Source organism: Lepisosteus platostomus, chromosome 25 (genome assembly GCF_059453375.1).
Source record: "Lepisosteus platostomus isolate fLepPlt1 chromosome 25, fLepPlt1.hap1, whole genome shotgun sequence".
NCBI lineage: Eukaryota > Metazoa > Chordata > Actinopteri > Semionotiformes > Lepisosteidae > Lepisosteus > Lepisosteus platostomus.
In genome coordinates, this window is record NC_142635.1 from 14,855,631 (window position 1) to 14,870,423 (window position 14,793).

At 47.0% G+C, this 14,793-nt stretch overlaps 1 protein-coding gene across 13 annotated transcripts in view; it reads left to right on the top strand.

Moving 5' to 3' along the window:
- Positions 1-14,793, top strand: part of LOC148641195 (protein Aster-B-like) — a 188,290-nt gene that overhangs the window by 71,550 nt on the left and 101,947 nt on the right. For 7 of the 13 annotated variants that reach the window (XM_088619612.1, XM_088619614.1, XM_088619615.1 and 4 more), the window contains exons 2-3: positions 3,108-4,201; positions 13,751-13,816. In XM_088619612.1, the coding sequence (XP_088475738.1) occupies positions 3,828-4,201; positions 13,751-13,816 (440 nt within the window). In that variant the 5' untranslated portion in view covers positions 3,108-3,827. Of the gene's footprint in view, positions 1-3,107; positions 4,202-8,285; positions 8,370-12,936; positions 13,317-13,750; positions 13,817-14,793 lie in introns of those variants that run through there. The other 6 variants (XM_088619621.1, XM_088619623.1, XM_088619622.1 and 3 more) reach the window with 4 other exon arrangements.

Below are 14,793 nucleotides of genomic sequence, written 5' to 3' on the forward strand. Positions count from 1 at the left end.
AAAAGTAGCAGTAAAATTTTTTTTTTTACGATATGCATTTAGCAATAATTAGATTTTTACTTGAATTAACTCTTTTACTTTCATTAGTTAAACCTGTAGTAATGTGTAGTAAAAGAGAGATGGTTAACTAGAAGAGAAAGTTTCATTCAGAGCCAGAAGCAGTTCGCTGCCCACATGTCAATGGCCTTGTGAATTTATTAGTCAAATATTTGAACAGTACCTCTAGGTGAATATTCCAGTGGCTTATCAAACAGCCAGCACAGGGATTCCACCTGCTTGTTCTGAATGATTGTGATAACACTGTTTGCACAATGGGATTTGAGTTAATTTAGCCTCTGGGCCCTGATTGCTCAGTCATATAAATTGCAGTGTGCAAAATCCGGCTGTGATCCATCACTGTTCATGACTTAATGAGCATTCCACACATTCACACAACCTACAGTTCACTAGAAGAAGCCAGTTTCTGACAACTTTTCAAGTGAAAAATGTAGCACGTCTGGCCTGAGGTTTTGCTCCTACCACAGACTCTGTCCCCAGACAATGTGTTGACAACCACACCTGCTCTGTTTTTGTCAGCTAGGAAGAGAAGCAATCACGTTCTGCGCTGAATCAGAGCGATATTCAGATTTAGATGTACAGCTTGGGAGTAGTCTTCACTGCTTTTCAGAGCCTGAAGTTCCTGTCCCTCAGCTGGAACTACAGCTGTTCCTGTGCTGTGACATCCAGTGATTTCGTTCCAGACAGCTGTAGATCTGTTCTGAGGAACACCTCCAGTGAGACGCCTGGCTGGAGGGGGTGGGAGCGGCTGTGTCAGTTCAGTGTTTCACAGCCCTGCGTTGCCGGGCCTGGGCCTGCTGTCCCCGGGGAGACGGCCTCTGCTCTGGCCGGAGGCTCCTCACCCAGTTTGTTTTAGACGGTTCTAAAACCGTCCTGATCAAACGGTGAGCAGGAGGAGCCCCAGGTCCGGTTCTCTCCTTTCCTTCATTTCCTGCAGCTGATGCCGTTCCCCCCCCGCCAGCCCGGCTCCATTCCAGAGAGGGGTTTTCCAGCTGGGCTGACGGAGGGTCCGGTTCCGCTCAGAGTGGCTCGGGAAGCCCGTGACCCGTTCTTCTGAGCCAGTTCCAATGGCCCACTAGCAGCCGGCTCTTTGTTTTTGCGTTACTCCTGAATTCTCGCTTAGTTTTGTACTTTGAAATCTGTTATTGAGTCGTTCTGGGGAATTTCTGGAATATTGCCTCGTTTTCCGTAGTTATTTTTAAAAATGGGAAGATTAAGTCTTGCCTCCGATTTTGTTTTATTGAAATGCTATAGCCCTGAATATGTTTCCCCAGTACTGTAGCTGATGTGTGATCCGAATATACTGTTACTTGTTAAACTTGTGAAAAGTGAAACTTACTTTTTTTACGTGTACTTGGTTTTTAAGCCAAGTATCAGTTTGCTGATTCAGTTCCTACAGTAAGTAGGTTTTTACTTGGCACCTGTTCATGTGACTTTAGCTGTTTAGTTTTTTTTTCTTGATGCATTTGGTTATTCAGTACTGCGTGATAAGTTTTACTTTTCAGTGTGGAAATAACATCATGAGGCAAGAGAGATACATTTTTTGTCTCCTTTGCTTTACTTTGCTGTTAGATTGGGAGCCTGGATCCACTTCCGCCCTCACAGTAGACATCATACTAATGGAAGGCAGAAAAAAAAATGCACTAAAAGTGGAGTTGAGGGCGAAGGTTTGACATTTGTACAGATGAGTCTTTGTCTTAAAGAAATACAATGTCCCAGTTTGTGCTCTTCACAGCAGATTTTGGGTATAACACACGGTAGTAGCTTACAATAGTCCCATTTGTGATACTTTTTGTCTCTTTTGAAGAAAAGAGATATCCCTTGATAAACAACTGCCTCTGTTAACATACCGTGTGGCCCGTCTCAGCTGAACACAAATAGTCCTGCATGCTGAAGCTGTCTGCCTCTATTGCCACAGTACCTGAGCACATGGGGCTCTCCCGCTGTGAGTGAGTGAGGGGGTCAGCACAAATCGGGCATTCCAGTTCAGGGCACTAGTGGGCTAGTTAATCCCAAATGGGAATGTATCATGTTTTGCTGGGCCCATTTATTCAGAATTTGGGATGATCTTGCTGTTGCTGTGCTGTAGGTTACTGTAGATCTAGGAGATCGACCCGACTCTCCTGCATCCTGTTGTTCTTGTTGTTTTCACAGGAAGTGTTTTTCTCTTTTACACGCATCTTGTGGCTGGGGTTTTGATGTAGTCTATTAAATGTGGATGTTTTTGTGTGGCATTTTCAGTGGCTGATAAATTTGCCTTTGCTGTGCTTGTCCATGTTTAGAGTGAAATAGAAAGGCTCAGCCGAACTTTAAATGCCATTTTTATGCCCCAGTCTCATTTGGTTAGAATCAAAACCAAATTGTTAGATGATAGGATTCAATCTGTTGTTGTTACAAGGAATGGCAAATCTCATGGATATTTAGACTACGGTTTCAGATCGTGGAGAAGGCGGCCAGTCAGCGTGCTCTGAGAGGAAGTTCATTACCAGCTCTGAAAGGCCGCCATTCACCAGATCCTTATTTATTCTGTGTGTCCCAGATGGACTCTTTTTAAAAATAAGCTTGAATCTGCATGTTGGCCAGGGCAAAGGAGGAAAAAAGAACTAGTTGGAAAATGACACCCTTTTAAATTTTAAAAGTACTTTGTTTTTTAAACAAAATGGTTTGTTCCGCTTCTCGCAATCATGCCTGAGACCATTTTTTGTACACGCTATAAACACCATCTGTAATGACAAACCGTGCATTACAATCACACACATAACTTGGCAAGAACAGCCACTCTTCCACCTGTTGAAGCAGCCAGCCCTTACAATAGACAGTCCTGCGACCCACAGGCTCCAAAGGACACGGCATGTAGTGCAGCACAGGGCCTGAGCAGAGTGCACAGACAAGTGTGTGCCGCTGAGCGGCAGGTGGAGGCGTGCGAGTCCACGGCCTGTGTGGTTTTGTGTGTGTCCTGTGTGTGTGTGTGTGGGCAGCATGCGTCTCCTTTGCTTAGCCGGAGAGATCCCCTGCTTCGCCCACCCTGTCACCCTTACTCTAACCTCTAGGCTGCGTCCGGGCCCCGCTGTGTGGACGTCGCGAGGTGTGGGGTGTGTGTGTGTGACAGAGCCCCCCCCCCCCCGGGCCGGAACGCACAGGACTTGCACCTGAAGACCGCCCGCGCGAGCGAGCGTCGCCAGCTTCCCAGGCCGGTCGGCCCCCGAGTTCGGCCAGGGCTGCCGGTGCCCTTTGACCTCTTTCTGCCTGCGCCAAGTCAGGGCGCAGCGGGGGAGCGGGAGCAGCTGTCGCCCTGCAGCTCGGTTCCCAGGGGAGAGAGGAGTACGGTTACACTCCCGGCAGGCCCGCGTCTCATCTGCCGGCCCGAGAGCAGAGCCCCATTGTTATGTGACACAGCCTCTGTTCCAGCCCGCTCGCCGCGTTCTCAGCGGTATCGGCCCTCTGCCGAGGAGCACAGCCATCCGTACGCAGGACACAGCGCGGTGAGGACCGCGGGAGCCGCAGCCGCTGCGCCCCGAGCAGGTCCCAGGTGCTGGATGGTTTGAACTGTCATGGAGAACCTGCGTGTTAAAGCCCCGCGCTGAAAACGCCAAGCGGGAACCGGAGAAAGAGCGGGGCTGCGGTCGGCGCCTCTTCAAGCCTCTTGCTTCTGGATTTGGAATCGGTTCCTCTGGGCTCCGTTTGGCTTGACCGAAGAGCTCCTCTGTCCCCGCCGCTAAATTGTGAGGAGCCCTTGTTGCCCAGGGGTGACGCCCGGGAACGAGGGGACCATGACGGAGACGCTCCAGCTTCCCGCCCTCCAGGTGCAGGTGCCGGGGCTCGGCGGCAACGGCGGTATCCTCGCGGTGGACCCGGCCTGGTCCAGCTCCTCCACGCCCACCCTGCGCCGCAAGCGCTTCAAGATGCGGCGCATGAAGAACGTGCCGAGCGAAAAGGAGCAGCAGGAGAACGGGCCGCTGCGCCGCGCGGCCTCGGGCTCCAAGGAGTACCTGCAGCTGCCCTCCATCGAGATCACCCCCTCCAGCGACGAGGACGCCCCCTGGTCCAACTGCTCCACGCCCAGCGCCTCGCCGCGCCGCAAGCGCTTCCTGCTCAAGAAGTGGCTGAAGGTGCGCGAGAGGAAGGAGCACGGGAGCGAGAGCAGGTAGGTGGCCGAGCCGGGGCGCCCCCCCCCCACGGCGAGCCGCTCGCTCGACCACGCAGGCGCCACGGGACCTGCTGCAAAACAAGGGCGCTTTCCTTGAAAGAATTGTCTTTCCTTTTGATTGCGTTTGTGTGCCTGTGTGTTACCAGCTGCCCTCCCGTGTGTCCTCCGTCTCCTCACCTTGCTGAGGAAAGTGGCCGATAACCAAGTCCCCTCTGAACGTGCCTTTCTTCCTCCTTCCCGGGGTAATAGCGCTGCCGGGTTTAATGCTCCTCTGGTAGCTGCGGTTCTTTCTCCAAGTGCCGCGAGGTTTAAGATCACTTTATTGGCCATATACAATTTCTTGCATTAGGAATTTGTCTTTTCACATACCCCGACTTGCTCTCCATGAGACACACAGACAGGGAGAGAAGCTTGGGGTCAGAGCGCAGGGTCAGCCATTGTACGGCGCCCCTGGAGCAGCTGGGGTGAAGGGCCTTGCTCAGGGGCCCAACGGAGCAGGATTCCTCAGATCCTCAGCCCCAGAGCCACCGCTCCGCCCCAAAGTTAAGTTTGAGCTAAGTGTGCGTTGAGCTGCATGCTCATTCTCGCGCGAGTATTCTGTGTTGATTATTTGCCTGTCAAACAAGAGAGAAATTTCGCATTTTCAAAGCGGTTCTAATTGACAACACAAGCTCGGTGGAGTTTAATGATGCAGATACCGTGACACGTTGTCCAGCGGGGTGTTTTATTTTTCCTCCGTTTCCGCTGGTCAGCTTTGAGCTCAAGACCGTAGAGATCTGCTCTCATGAGAGAATCGCCACGCTTGTGGCCTTCGTGGGTTCTTTGTGGGTTTTCTTTAATATCCGGCTGCCAGAGGAAGGCAGAGCTGCTGAGGTGCTGTGACGGCAGGACTGAGACAGCTGAGGGTGTCCATTCCCTCCTGCATGCGTTCAGGACGTTCCCAGGGCAGGGGCGGCCCTGCCCTGCTGTCCAGCCTGGGTAAGCTTGCCGCAGCACGGGCTGACTTTAAACATCCCCCAAGTGCGCGGACACGAGGGCTGAGCCAGGCCTCCCCTTTTGGCAGCCCTGCTTCTTTTCCGGAGGCGCAGAGTGCCCTCTGGCAGAGCCGGGAGTGGGTCCCGCGTGGAGACGGGACCGTTCGATGGTTCGGTCCGTCCCGAAGCCGACCCAGGACCCGGGTCTGAGCCAAGACCGCGCACGGCCGTCGGATTCGTGCCCCTGCCAGTCCTCGTCACTCTTCCGCATAGCGACGTTGCGTGGGCTCAGCTCATTAAGGCTTTGGAGATGAGTGGCCCCTACGTATGGTGGAGCAGGAGCAGCCCTGCTGGACGCACTGGCCTCAGAGGGAGAAGGCAGCTGAAGACGCTGGAAACTGCGGAGTTCAGTTTGGTGTCTGATGTTCAGCACAGGAAGATGGTCTGATCGTGCTGAGATTGTTGTGTCAGTGCTGACCTCTCTCTTCTCATTCCAGGAACTGTGAGGGCGTAAAGGAACTTGTAAGGCCACCAGTTCTAAATGTTATTACTATGGCCTAGTGATAGTAGTCCTATGACCTACTAGTTGTACATAGAACCCGTTTGTGTTCTTAATCATTTTCACTGAATGATACAGATGTTACGGGTGGGCTGAGTCGTCACTGTGTCTCTGTCTGTTGAATGTCACACGGTGTGACTGATCCAATTTTGTAATAATTTTAGAATAGGTAAATATAAATGAAGCTATAGAAGCAAGTTCTGTGCAGAAAATGTGCAGTATTTCTTGAATAAAGGTTTTCCCATTAGAAGAGGAAATATAAATGTCCACATTTAGAGAGGATTTTCCATCAGCTGCTGTCAAGGTGCTGTCTGTGTGCTTCTCGGGATATTTTAGTTTTGCTGTTTTTAAGAGAGTTGGACAAAATAATTATCATGCTCGATGCCTGTCTGCCTGCACCTTTGGGTTCACGTTTGCTTATATGAAATAGTTCGGTTCCCAATTACTGTGAAAAGCTCCAAAAGTTCTATATAAAAAAAGCCCCATCCGCTTCTGCAGTGTCATTGTCATTAAGTTATTTTTAGCCTTCCTGTATTGCTCCCTGTGGTGTAGACAGGCATTAGCATTTCAAGTAAAACACCATATACAGTACCTGTGTTCGGGCCTGTCAGTTGGAATATCGTACCCCTGGTCAGAGATCTGCAGAGGCCTCAAAATCATTGAAGGACACAGAGAAGCTTCTCTCCTTCCTTCTCTTTCCTTTCTAGAAGCTTGAGCCACGGGGCTTGTCATGCTTGTGAGTGTGGAAACTCCATGTGTACAGGAGTGTATTTGTGATCCAGGTGAACATGCGTCTCCTTAGGCTCATGTCTCTTTGCTGCACAGAGCGGACGCAGGGACTCTTCAGCCCTGCAAGGAGACATACAGTATCCTGTTGGCATCATCTCTCTGTTGGTGGCCACCTGGCCAAAGTCAAGCACAGTTCCTGGACGTGCACTGATGCCGTGCTTTCATAAAGTGAGACATACAGTACCTTGCTGTGTCTTTCCTGAACAAGTGGCAGTCAGGGAACATCCTTTCTCATGGTACTGTGCTGCATCTTAATGCTCTACCCTGTTTTGGTACTGTACCAGCCAGGGATTGAGAGCTGGCATCATCTGGTCCACTCCACTCTTTGCCAAAAAGTGTTTAACTCCCTAACATATTTTATCATGCTGTGTATTTTAGACACAGACGCTACTTAACTCTAACAAAACATAGGCTTTTATCCAGACTTGAAACTTTGTAAAGCACACTTGTGAGCAGATGCACTGAAATACCTGTAGTTTTGTTTTTCAGCAAGTGTGTTGTATGGCAGAAACTAAAATGTTCTGACCGTAATAACGCCTACTGTGTGAAGAGAACTCGCAAAGAACGTTGACGTGTCTCTCTGCTGTGTGTTCAGTGCTGATTCTTCACTTCGTCACCACCACTCGACATCTGGAAGATGAAGAACACACTATTAATATTGAACAGGTTACATAAGCTACGAGCTGGTATTAACTGTCCAGTAAAATATTAATGTAGGCACGTTAAGAGCTATTCATCTCCCAGCACGTTAAGGGAAAAGAGTTGCACAGTTCGCATAGAAATGAGTCACTGAGTCCGTGGCTCACTGTGTGTGAGGCTAAGAGCCTTGAAGATAAGTGGGTTTTTTACAGTAGTTTCAGTCCTATTGGTAAAATCTGCATCACTGCATTCAATAATTCAAATGCATTTTTTTTTACTTTGCTGTTGTGTATCTCAAGTTAGTAATGAGTTCAAGTGCCTCTTGTCTTGATTTTTAGCACTTTAACATTTCAGTTTGGATAAAAGTGTGAGAGTCCTATAAATATTCCCCATATGCAATAAGCCCCATATTCATTAGCCACAATTTCTCTTGAGACTGTACTTTGGACACACAGTTTTAGATTTGAACTGTGTTTGGTTGAGATTTTAACCTTTGATTTTCTTGGAAGTCGAGTCGAGTGGCTATTCTTGTTCACTGGTGGATTAACAACCCAGACAGCAGCATCGTTCTCAGTTTAATCAGCAAAACCCAGATACGTGTGTTCCTGAAATTAGTCCCAGGATCTAATCCATCAACAATCACACTTTGAGCCTCAATGTGAAAAGCAAATATTTCTTTAAAAACGACTCCTAAAGACTTGTAACGTTTTTCCTCATTTTGCTGTTATAAGGCATTATCTTTCTGCACTTTCCTATAGCTGCAGTAAGTAACACTCTGGGTTAGTCTTCTCTTTTGATGTTATTTAATTGGTTTGCATCCTTACATCAGCTATTTATCACTGTCTTGCCTCGGGAACTACGGAATACAACAGTCCTGTTCACAAAAATGTCTTTCTAAAAGCACAAGGACTGTCTGAAGTATCAAGTGCTCCTGATAAGGTTTGAATCAGATTCTTGTACCGCAAGCATCTCCTTCCTGGTCTCCGCATGCCTGCTGGGCAGAGTTAATCTGTAAGCGCGTTGCAGGGTTAATGGTTAAGCGTTTCGAGGTGACTCTAGACGCGATCTCTGAATCCCGGGCCCGGAGTGTGAAATCAGAGGAAGCAGCAGTCGTTGCTGGGGCTGTTCGACCTGCCCGGAGGCTGCGGGGAGCCCGTGAGTGGGCTGCGCTCAATCCTTATCAAAGGATGTGGTGAGTACAGCCGTCAGCTCCTAATCGCTCAGCCAGCGCTGTGATGAAGCCATCTACATCACTGGCAGGAATTTCCCAGGCGCCGACACATCTCGCCTCCTAGGTTTTGTCGGCTTATACCCAGTTTGTTTTCTGCGCATTTCCACGTCTTATTGTTATTTTGTATCTCATCTGGGTTCGGTCTATAAGTCCAGTCTGTAAGGTGTGCACAATTAACACTGAGGAGAGCATTGCAAACCACAATGAATGTTAAATGTACACAGTAATGCCTAAAACCTCCAATTTGCATTACAAAATGGACAAAATTTGCAGGTCTGCGCACATTGCTGTCATTGTCTGCAATTCAGAACGAGGCAAAAAAACATCCGGTGAGGTGAAGCGGCCCTACGACACTGTAAACAAGCAGATTTATGACTAATCTCTTTTAATCCAATGGAAATATTGCTTTTGACTTTGAGACTTTTCTCTGGACAAATACTAGTTGTTAACTCTGCATGAATGTGGTCCCTGAATTTGGCTTTTGATGCTTTGTTTGGCTTTTTTCCACTGGGGATGTTATGTACTGCACCGTGTGGAGCTCCTATCATGATTCACCCGTTTTCTAACCACGTGAACATGGAGAGAACATGCAAACCTCAGTTCCCAGGTCTGGAACCCCATATCATGGTCATGTTCACTAGGTGAGACCTGATACAGACTTTCTATTAGTCATACACTCATATTTCTTTGCTGATCAAATAGATTCCCCGCCTGCCTTTCCTGTCTAGACAGACAGATGGCATTATGGAGAGGCCCTTGTGTTACTTCTGATTTTCATGACCCCTGGGAGGCAGGACTATAGCAAAGCAACCCCATTTGAAAGCTCAGAGCACAGGGCAAAGGTGTAAGAGCCGAGGATTCGTGATGCTGGGACAGCTCCTGTTGCCTTAAATAGATGCTGGACAGTGTGGGGAAGAACTAAAAATTTTTACTGTATGGATTCAGTGCCGAGTTTAAATGTTGAAATAAGTTATAGCAGTAAGACGAGGTTTAGAATATTATTCTAGTATAATTGTAGTCACTATGTTATCAGAAGAGCAATCAGTGAAATTGTTGGGTTTAAAGAGGAACTGCAGTGCTATTTTTATTTCAGGGTTAGAAAGAATCAGCATTGAAGAGAGCATTGCAAACCACAATGAATGTTAAATGTACACAGTAATGCCTAAAACCTCCAATTTGCATTACAAAATGGACAAAATTTGCAGGTCTGCGCACATTGCTGTCATTGTCTGCAATTCAGAACGAGGCAAAAAAACATCCGGTGAGGTGAAGCGGCCCTATGACACTGTAAACAAGCAGATTTATGACTAATCTCTTTTAATCCAATGGAAATATTGCTTTTGACTTTGAGACTTTTCTCCGGACAAATACTAGTTAACTCTGCATGAAGATCACATTTGAACGTTTCCGTAGTGAAATATCTGCTGCACCACCTGTGCTTATTTTCTCGTTCATCACACTACATTATAGTCACTACAGTGACTAGTGAGCAGGAAGGGCTGCCTCACGTCACAATTTGCACAAACACTCCTTCTCGCCCGTGGCGAAACCAGCAGTTTGCAACAACATGGTGACTTCCAGTACTTTCACAAAGTCAAAATTATGTGCTTAATATGGAATTTCTAAACTTTTGCGATACCTTCACTTAATTTATTATGCTACCGAGGTTCAGTAACCGGTCTGAGAAATTGGGACTGCAGTTCCCCTCTAAGGGAAGAGCCTGCACTGACGGGATAAAGGGACTACATTGCTCAGTCCTTTGCTGTTATGTTTTAATGAGTCTTTTCAAGGTTTACTGTTTGGCTAAACACAGGAAAATGTTGAACAATGGAAAAATACAGTTAGAATTGCACTCTTGTTTTTGCTTTCCTCTGTCTGCAAACTTTTTGTTCAGTGAAACAAACGCGCAGTTTGTCCACGGGTGAAATTGGGCCTTCTGTACTGTAGTACACTGAATTCCTGATTTACCCCAGCTCAGCCAGTTAAACAGAGCAGGACAGAAGTTGCTGATACAGTTCATCTTAACAGAGGCTGGAACTGAGATTTTTGTCTGATTGTAGTGTAGCTGATTAAACTGTAGCTGTAGCCTCTTAACCTACCCAAACCCTTCTTCTCTGACCTCTCCCTACGTTTTGCGCTCCGCAGTTAGCCTTCAGCTAATATGCCAACAGGTGACGCAACAGTGTGAACTTTGCCCTGTCGAGAAATGGCAGACTTCTGACAGGACATGGAGAAATTACTGAGGGTAGCAGTTTTTATTTACTGTGTCAGCACAAACACCGTCCCCTTCTCTGGGTAGGAAATAAACACGTGTGCAGGTCGACCATGAAAAAATAGTCAGGCCAGGCAGTGAAACATAAAGAGAAGTTAAAAGGTCCTAAATTTCCCAGGGGAAAAAACAGGGCCGCCTGCCTTCACCGTTCAGTGCTGGAGAGGAGTTTGTAGACCGAGACGAAAACGATCTGCTCAGAATCCTTTCCCCCGCAGCGCACTTCCTCCTGCAGCTGGGCACTTCCTGGCTGTGATGGGCGTGTGCGGGGCAACCCCACCTCTGCTCTGACTGGCTCAGCTCGCCCCCCCCCCCAAAATGTGCAGCGCACTGGTGCGTTCAAGCCTCGCTCCTTCTGCGTCTGACCTGCCGTTCATCGTTGGGCGTGCGCCTGGGAGGGTCCCTCAGCCCTCACCGCTCTGCACAACACTTATTCAAGCTCTCGGCTTTTCACAGTTTCACAAGTGGGGGAGGGGGGTGCCAAACTAAAAGCTGGTTACAGCTGGTAAGAGTTCACAGCTGTAGCGAGGCCGTGAGATGCCTTTTTTTCTGTCTGAATGTAAAATCCACTTGACCCATCTTCTTTTTTTTTTTTTTTTTGCTGTGTGAACAATTTAAAGTTCGAAGGCAGCAAAATAATTGAAATGGGTGACCGTCAGAGCATGTCAGCGCAGAGAAGTCTGGGAGGAAGAACTTTCTCCCAGCAGATAAAAAGACACCACGCCCATGTGGACTTGAAATACCTGCTGTGGGCAGGGTGGGTTGTGTAGCCTGGACCAGTGAAAACATAGCCAGTTCTGTTCCCCGGCTCACAGCCAGCCCTGGGCTTCCCAGCTCTCTCCCTGAAGTCACATGAGCGCAGCGGCTTTGTTGTGGGCCGCTGCCGCCCGGGACCGGCGCGTGGTTCACGCTCCAGGGATACAAGCACTTGGGTGGCGGTGCGCTGCTGTGAGCACACAGGGCCTGAAGTGTTTCCCTCATGGGCAGTGCAGCAGGAAAAGCAACAGTGTGAGTCTGAAGTGCTGGTTTGTCAAGCTTAGTGACGTTATAGAAGAAAAGGGGCATAACCTCCACTCTTTAATGTAGCCTGACTTGTATTTTAAATACAGCTGCAGGTGCTTAACTGCTGGCAGATGGTAATGTGCCACGAAGATGCGATGAGTCGATCTGCTTTGAGCAAAGACAGATTTCAGATTTTTGACTTTGTTGTAAATTGCTTTGGGCTGTTGACTGACACGGGCAATTAAACACGCTTTGCTGATTCGGTATGCTGTATATTATCAGTCAATGACAAAAGACGCAACATAAAACTACATGCAGAAGTTATTATTTTATTAAGATGCTGTTCATTTCCCATGAAAGGCTTCTTTATTGTTTGCAATAACAAGATTGCCGGATAATTTGTCTTTATCTACTTCTAACCAAAAACAGAATGTTTCTTTAGCCTTTTTGAGACTTGCAATAGCTCGGATATGGTCTGGGCAGCCTAGTTCAAGATATGTCAGTTTGGGATCTCTATTGATTTTGTTTTCAATAGATCAATTAGTTTTGTTTTACAGAGCAGCTGTATGTTCAGGTTTTACGAAGTACCCCAAATGCACAGATACAGTACATGTACAGTACATTAAAGTAGTAATGTGTGAAGAATAATCTAATAATTGTCATATCTTGGCAAGGAATTGGATTTAAGAAAGATTATGAATGCATCATTTTTTATATAAAAAGTTTTTTACTTCCAGATTTTGCTTTCAAAAATGGCTGAACACCGTTCAACCTTGCTGATCGTAAGGGGTCAATGGTGTTACAGCTTTCCGCTTGTAAGAAAAAAACACGGTCCGGAAAATTCCGCCCCAACTTAAGAGGTTTCAAGGGTCCGAACATCTTGTTAAATACAATCTACAAAACTCCTTCAAGGTGGTGTTGAATGTTTTTAGTGGGTTTTAGGGTCATAAATGATGGGTTTCTTTGCTGACGTGTACAGTATATACAGTATAATGTATGTTGGTGAGCTTGTAAGTGATTTCTCAAGAAAACCATTCTGACTGCTGAGCTGAATTTTCTTCCTTCTGTAATTTAAATTATACGGGTCGAATGGTTTCCTGAGTATTTTTAAGTGGCACAGTTTCTGACTCTGTTGCTGTTCACATAGGGGCAGCTTCATTTCTATCTTCGAGAAAAGGAAGTCGCAGACTTTCACAACTTTGCCTCTCTCGGTGCTCAAGTGTGGGAAAATCTTGTTCACTCGAGTGTGGTTTGCCTAACAGACAGATCTCTGTCTGAGTATTTGGTTCATTTGCAAACTTCAAACGGTGTTGTTTTAGAACGGTCCATGCTTCTCATGTCTTTTTACTGAGGGACACTTTGTGCCATCACACAGTTTTGTTTTTTGTCTCGTATTCATTCTAAGAGCCGGACTTTGACTAAAGCTGTAGTGAATGAGGGCTCCAAGGAGTGAATCAGATAATGCCCTCTTGTGGAGCGTGTTAGGACTGCTGTAATGTCCTGCCTTGGAGAATACTGTATCTGTTAAGCTCTCTTTTGGTCTTTTTCTTGCCATTAAAATTATATCAGTATGATGGATGCCGTGATTCTTTTTCTGATTTCCAGAAGAGAAAGCAAATTGTTTCCTTTTTAGACCGTTCTGATTGTGGGTGAGTACAGCCATTATGATTGAATTTCTGAGTGCTGACAGTTTGTTAAAGTGTGCTTTGTAGTTCTGAAATAAGGCCATGCTGGTTTTAATCTGCTGATAAATTACTTGACACTTGAGAACCTTTGCCTCCAGTTCTGAAACGATGGGGAATGTTGCACGTTGGTTTTTTGTTTTGTTAAATAAGTTGATAGTTCTTCTGCTCCGTCGTTCTTCTGCTTGTCGTATGTTTCTAGAAGGAAGGAAGCTTGATGAACCACAAGAGGCCGTACCTGAGATTTGAGCGTTCAATGCTGTTGATTGAAAGAAGGAAATAAAAAGCATTTGAGGATTTATTCCAGACGTGTGCTGTTTTATGGGTAGTGTGCAGCTAGCGGTGCCTGCAGGCTGGGCTGTCCTGTCCTGATGGCTCCATGTCTGTGTCTTGTGTTACAGCAGCCAGCAGAGCAGCCATGAGGACGACTCCATGCGCTTCCTGACTCCCTTCATCCGCGAGGAGAAGTGAGTACCCCGGGCTGGCTCCGTGTGAGCGAGCCTGCTGCTGCGCTGAGGGCCAGTCCGCTGGGGGAAGAGGGCCCAAGTGGCCGAGGCTGAGGTTACAGAGCTTGACCAGACTGACTGCTTCGCTGCAGAGAGGGGTGGCAGGAGGACAGTTATGCACATACAGCGGGGGAAGTTTTCTTTTGGATCCACAGAAGCAATGTTCTGTAAACGCGATTTTAAAAGAAACTTCACTCACGTCCGCTCACGGGGTTTCAGTTATCAATGCTTGGAGCTGAAGGTGACCTGTCAGTAGTGGTGTTGTGTATCCTGCAGGCCCTGTCCCACTCTCTCCGTCACTGTGTCTAAGATACGTGTTGAACTTGTGACAGATCTGGCCGCCTGGTCTTTACAGTACTGTGGCAGCAGCAGGGGCCTGATGTTGAGCTCCAAGCTGCTGCTTCTGCTGTGCATTACTGCACCACCCCATTTTGATTGATTGATTGATTGGTTCATCACTTAATCGCTTAAATTCTAAGATCAGCTGTCTTTTATAAAATATCTTCCAATGTTTCAAATTCTTATGAAAACCACAAGTTGACCAATGTCTTGTCAACCACAAGTTGACCAATGTCTTGTGGTTTTCAGGAGACGACGTATTTTGACAATAAGACCTAACAGTTGCAAATCTGAACATATATTTTATGTTAATCATTTGTGTATCACAGCATGCTTGCTAATAAGCTGAATGTATTAGTGGCTAGTTTAATATTCATTTGGTTTTTAATTATTACAGCAATGTTGTAAATGCATTTTCTTTATAAGTGCGCTTTCTCTCTTGCTGGTTTGTATCTGATGGTATAAGAAAGTTGTGATGAGCACAGGCCTGAAAGATCCAGGGCCCGTCAGACAGTCCAGACACTGACCTCTGCTGAGTCTGTGGCTGTACTGTATTTCCTCCACATTGCTTTCGGTTATATCCTGCTGTACACACTAGA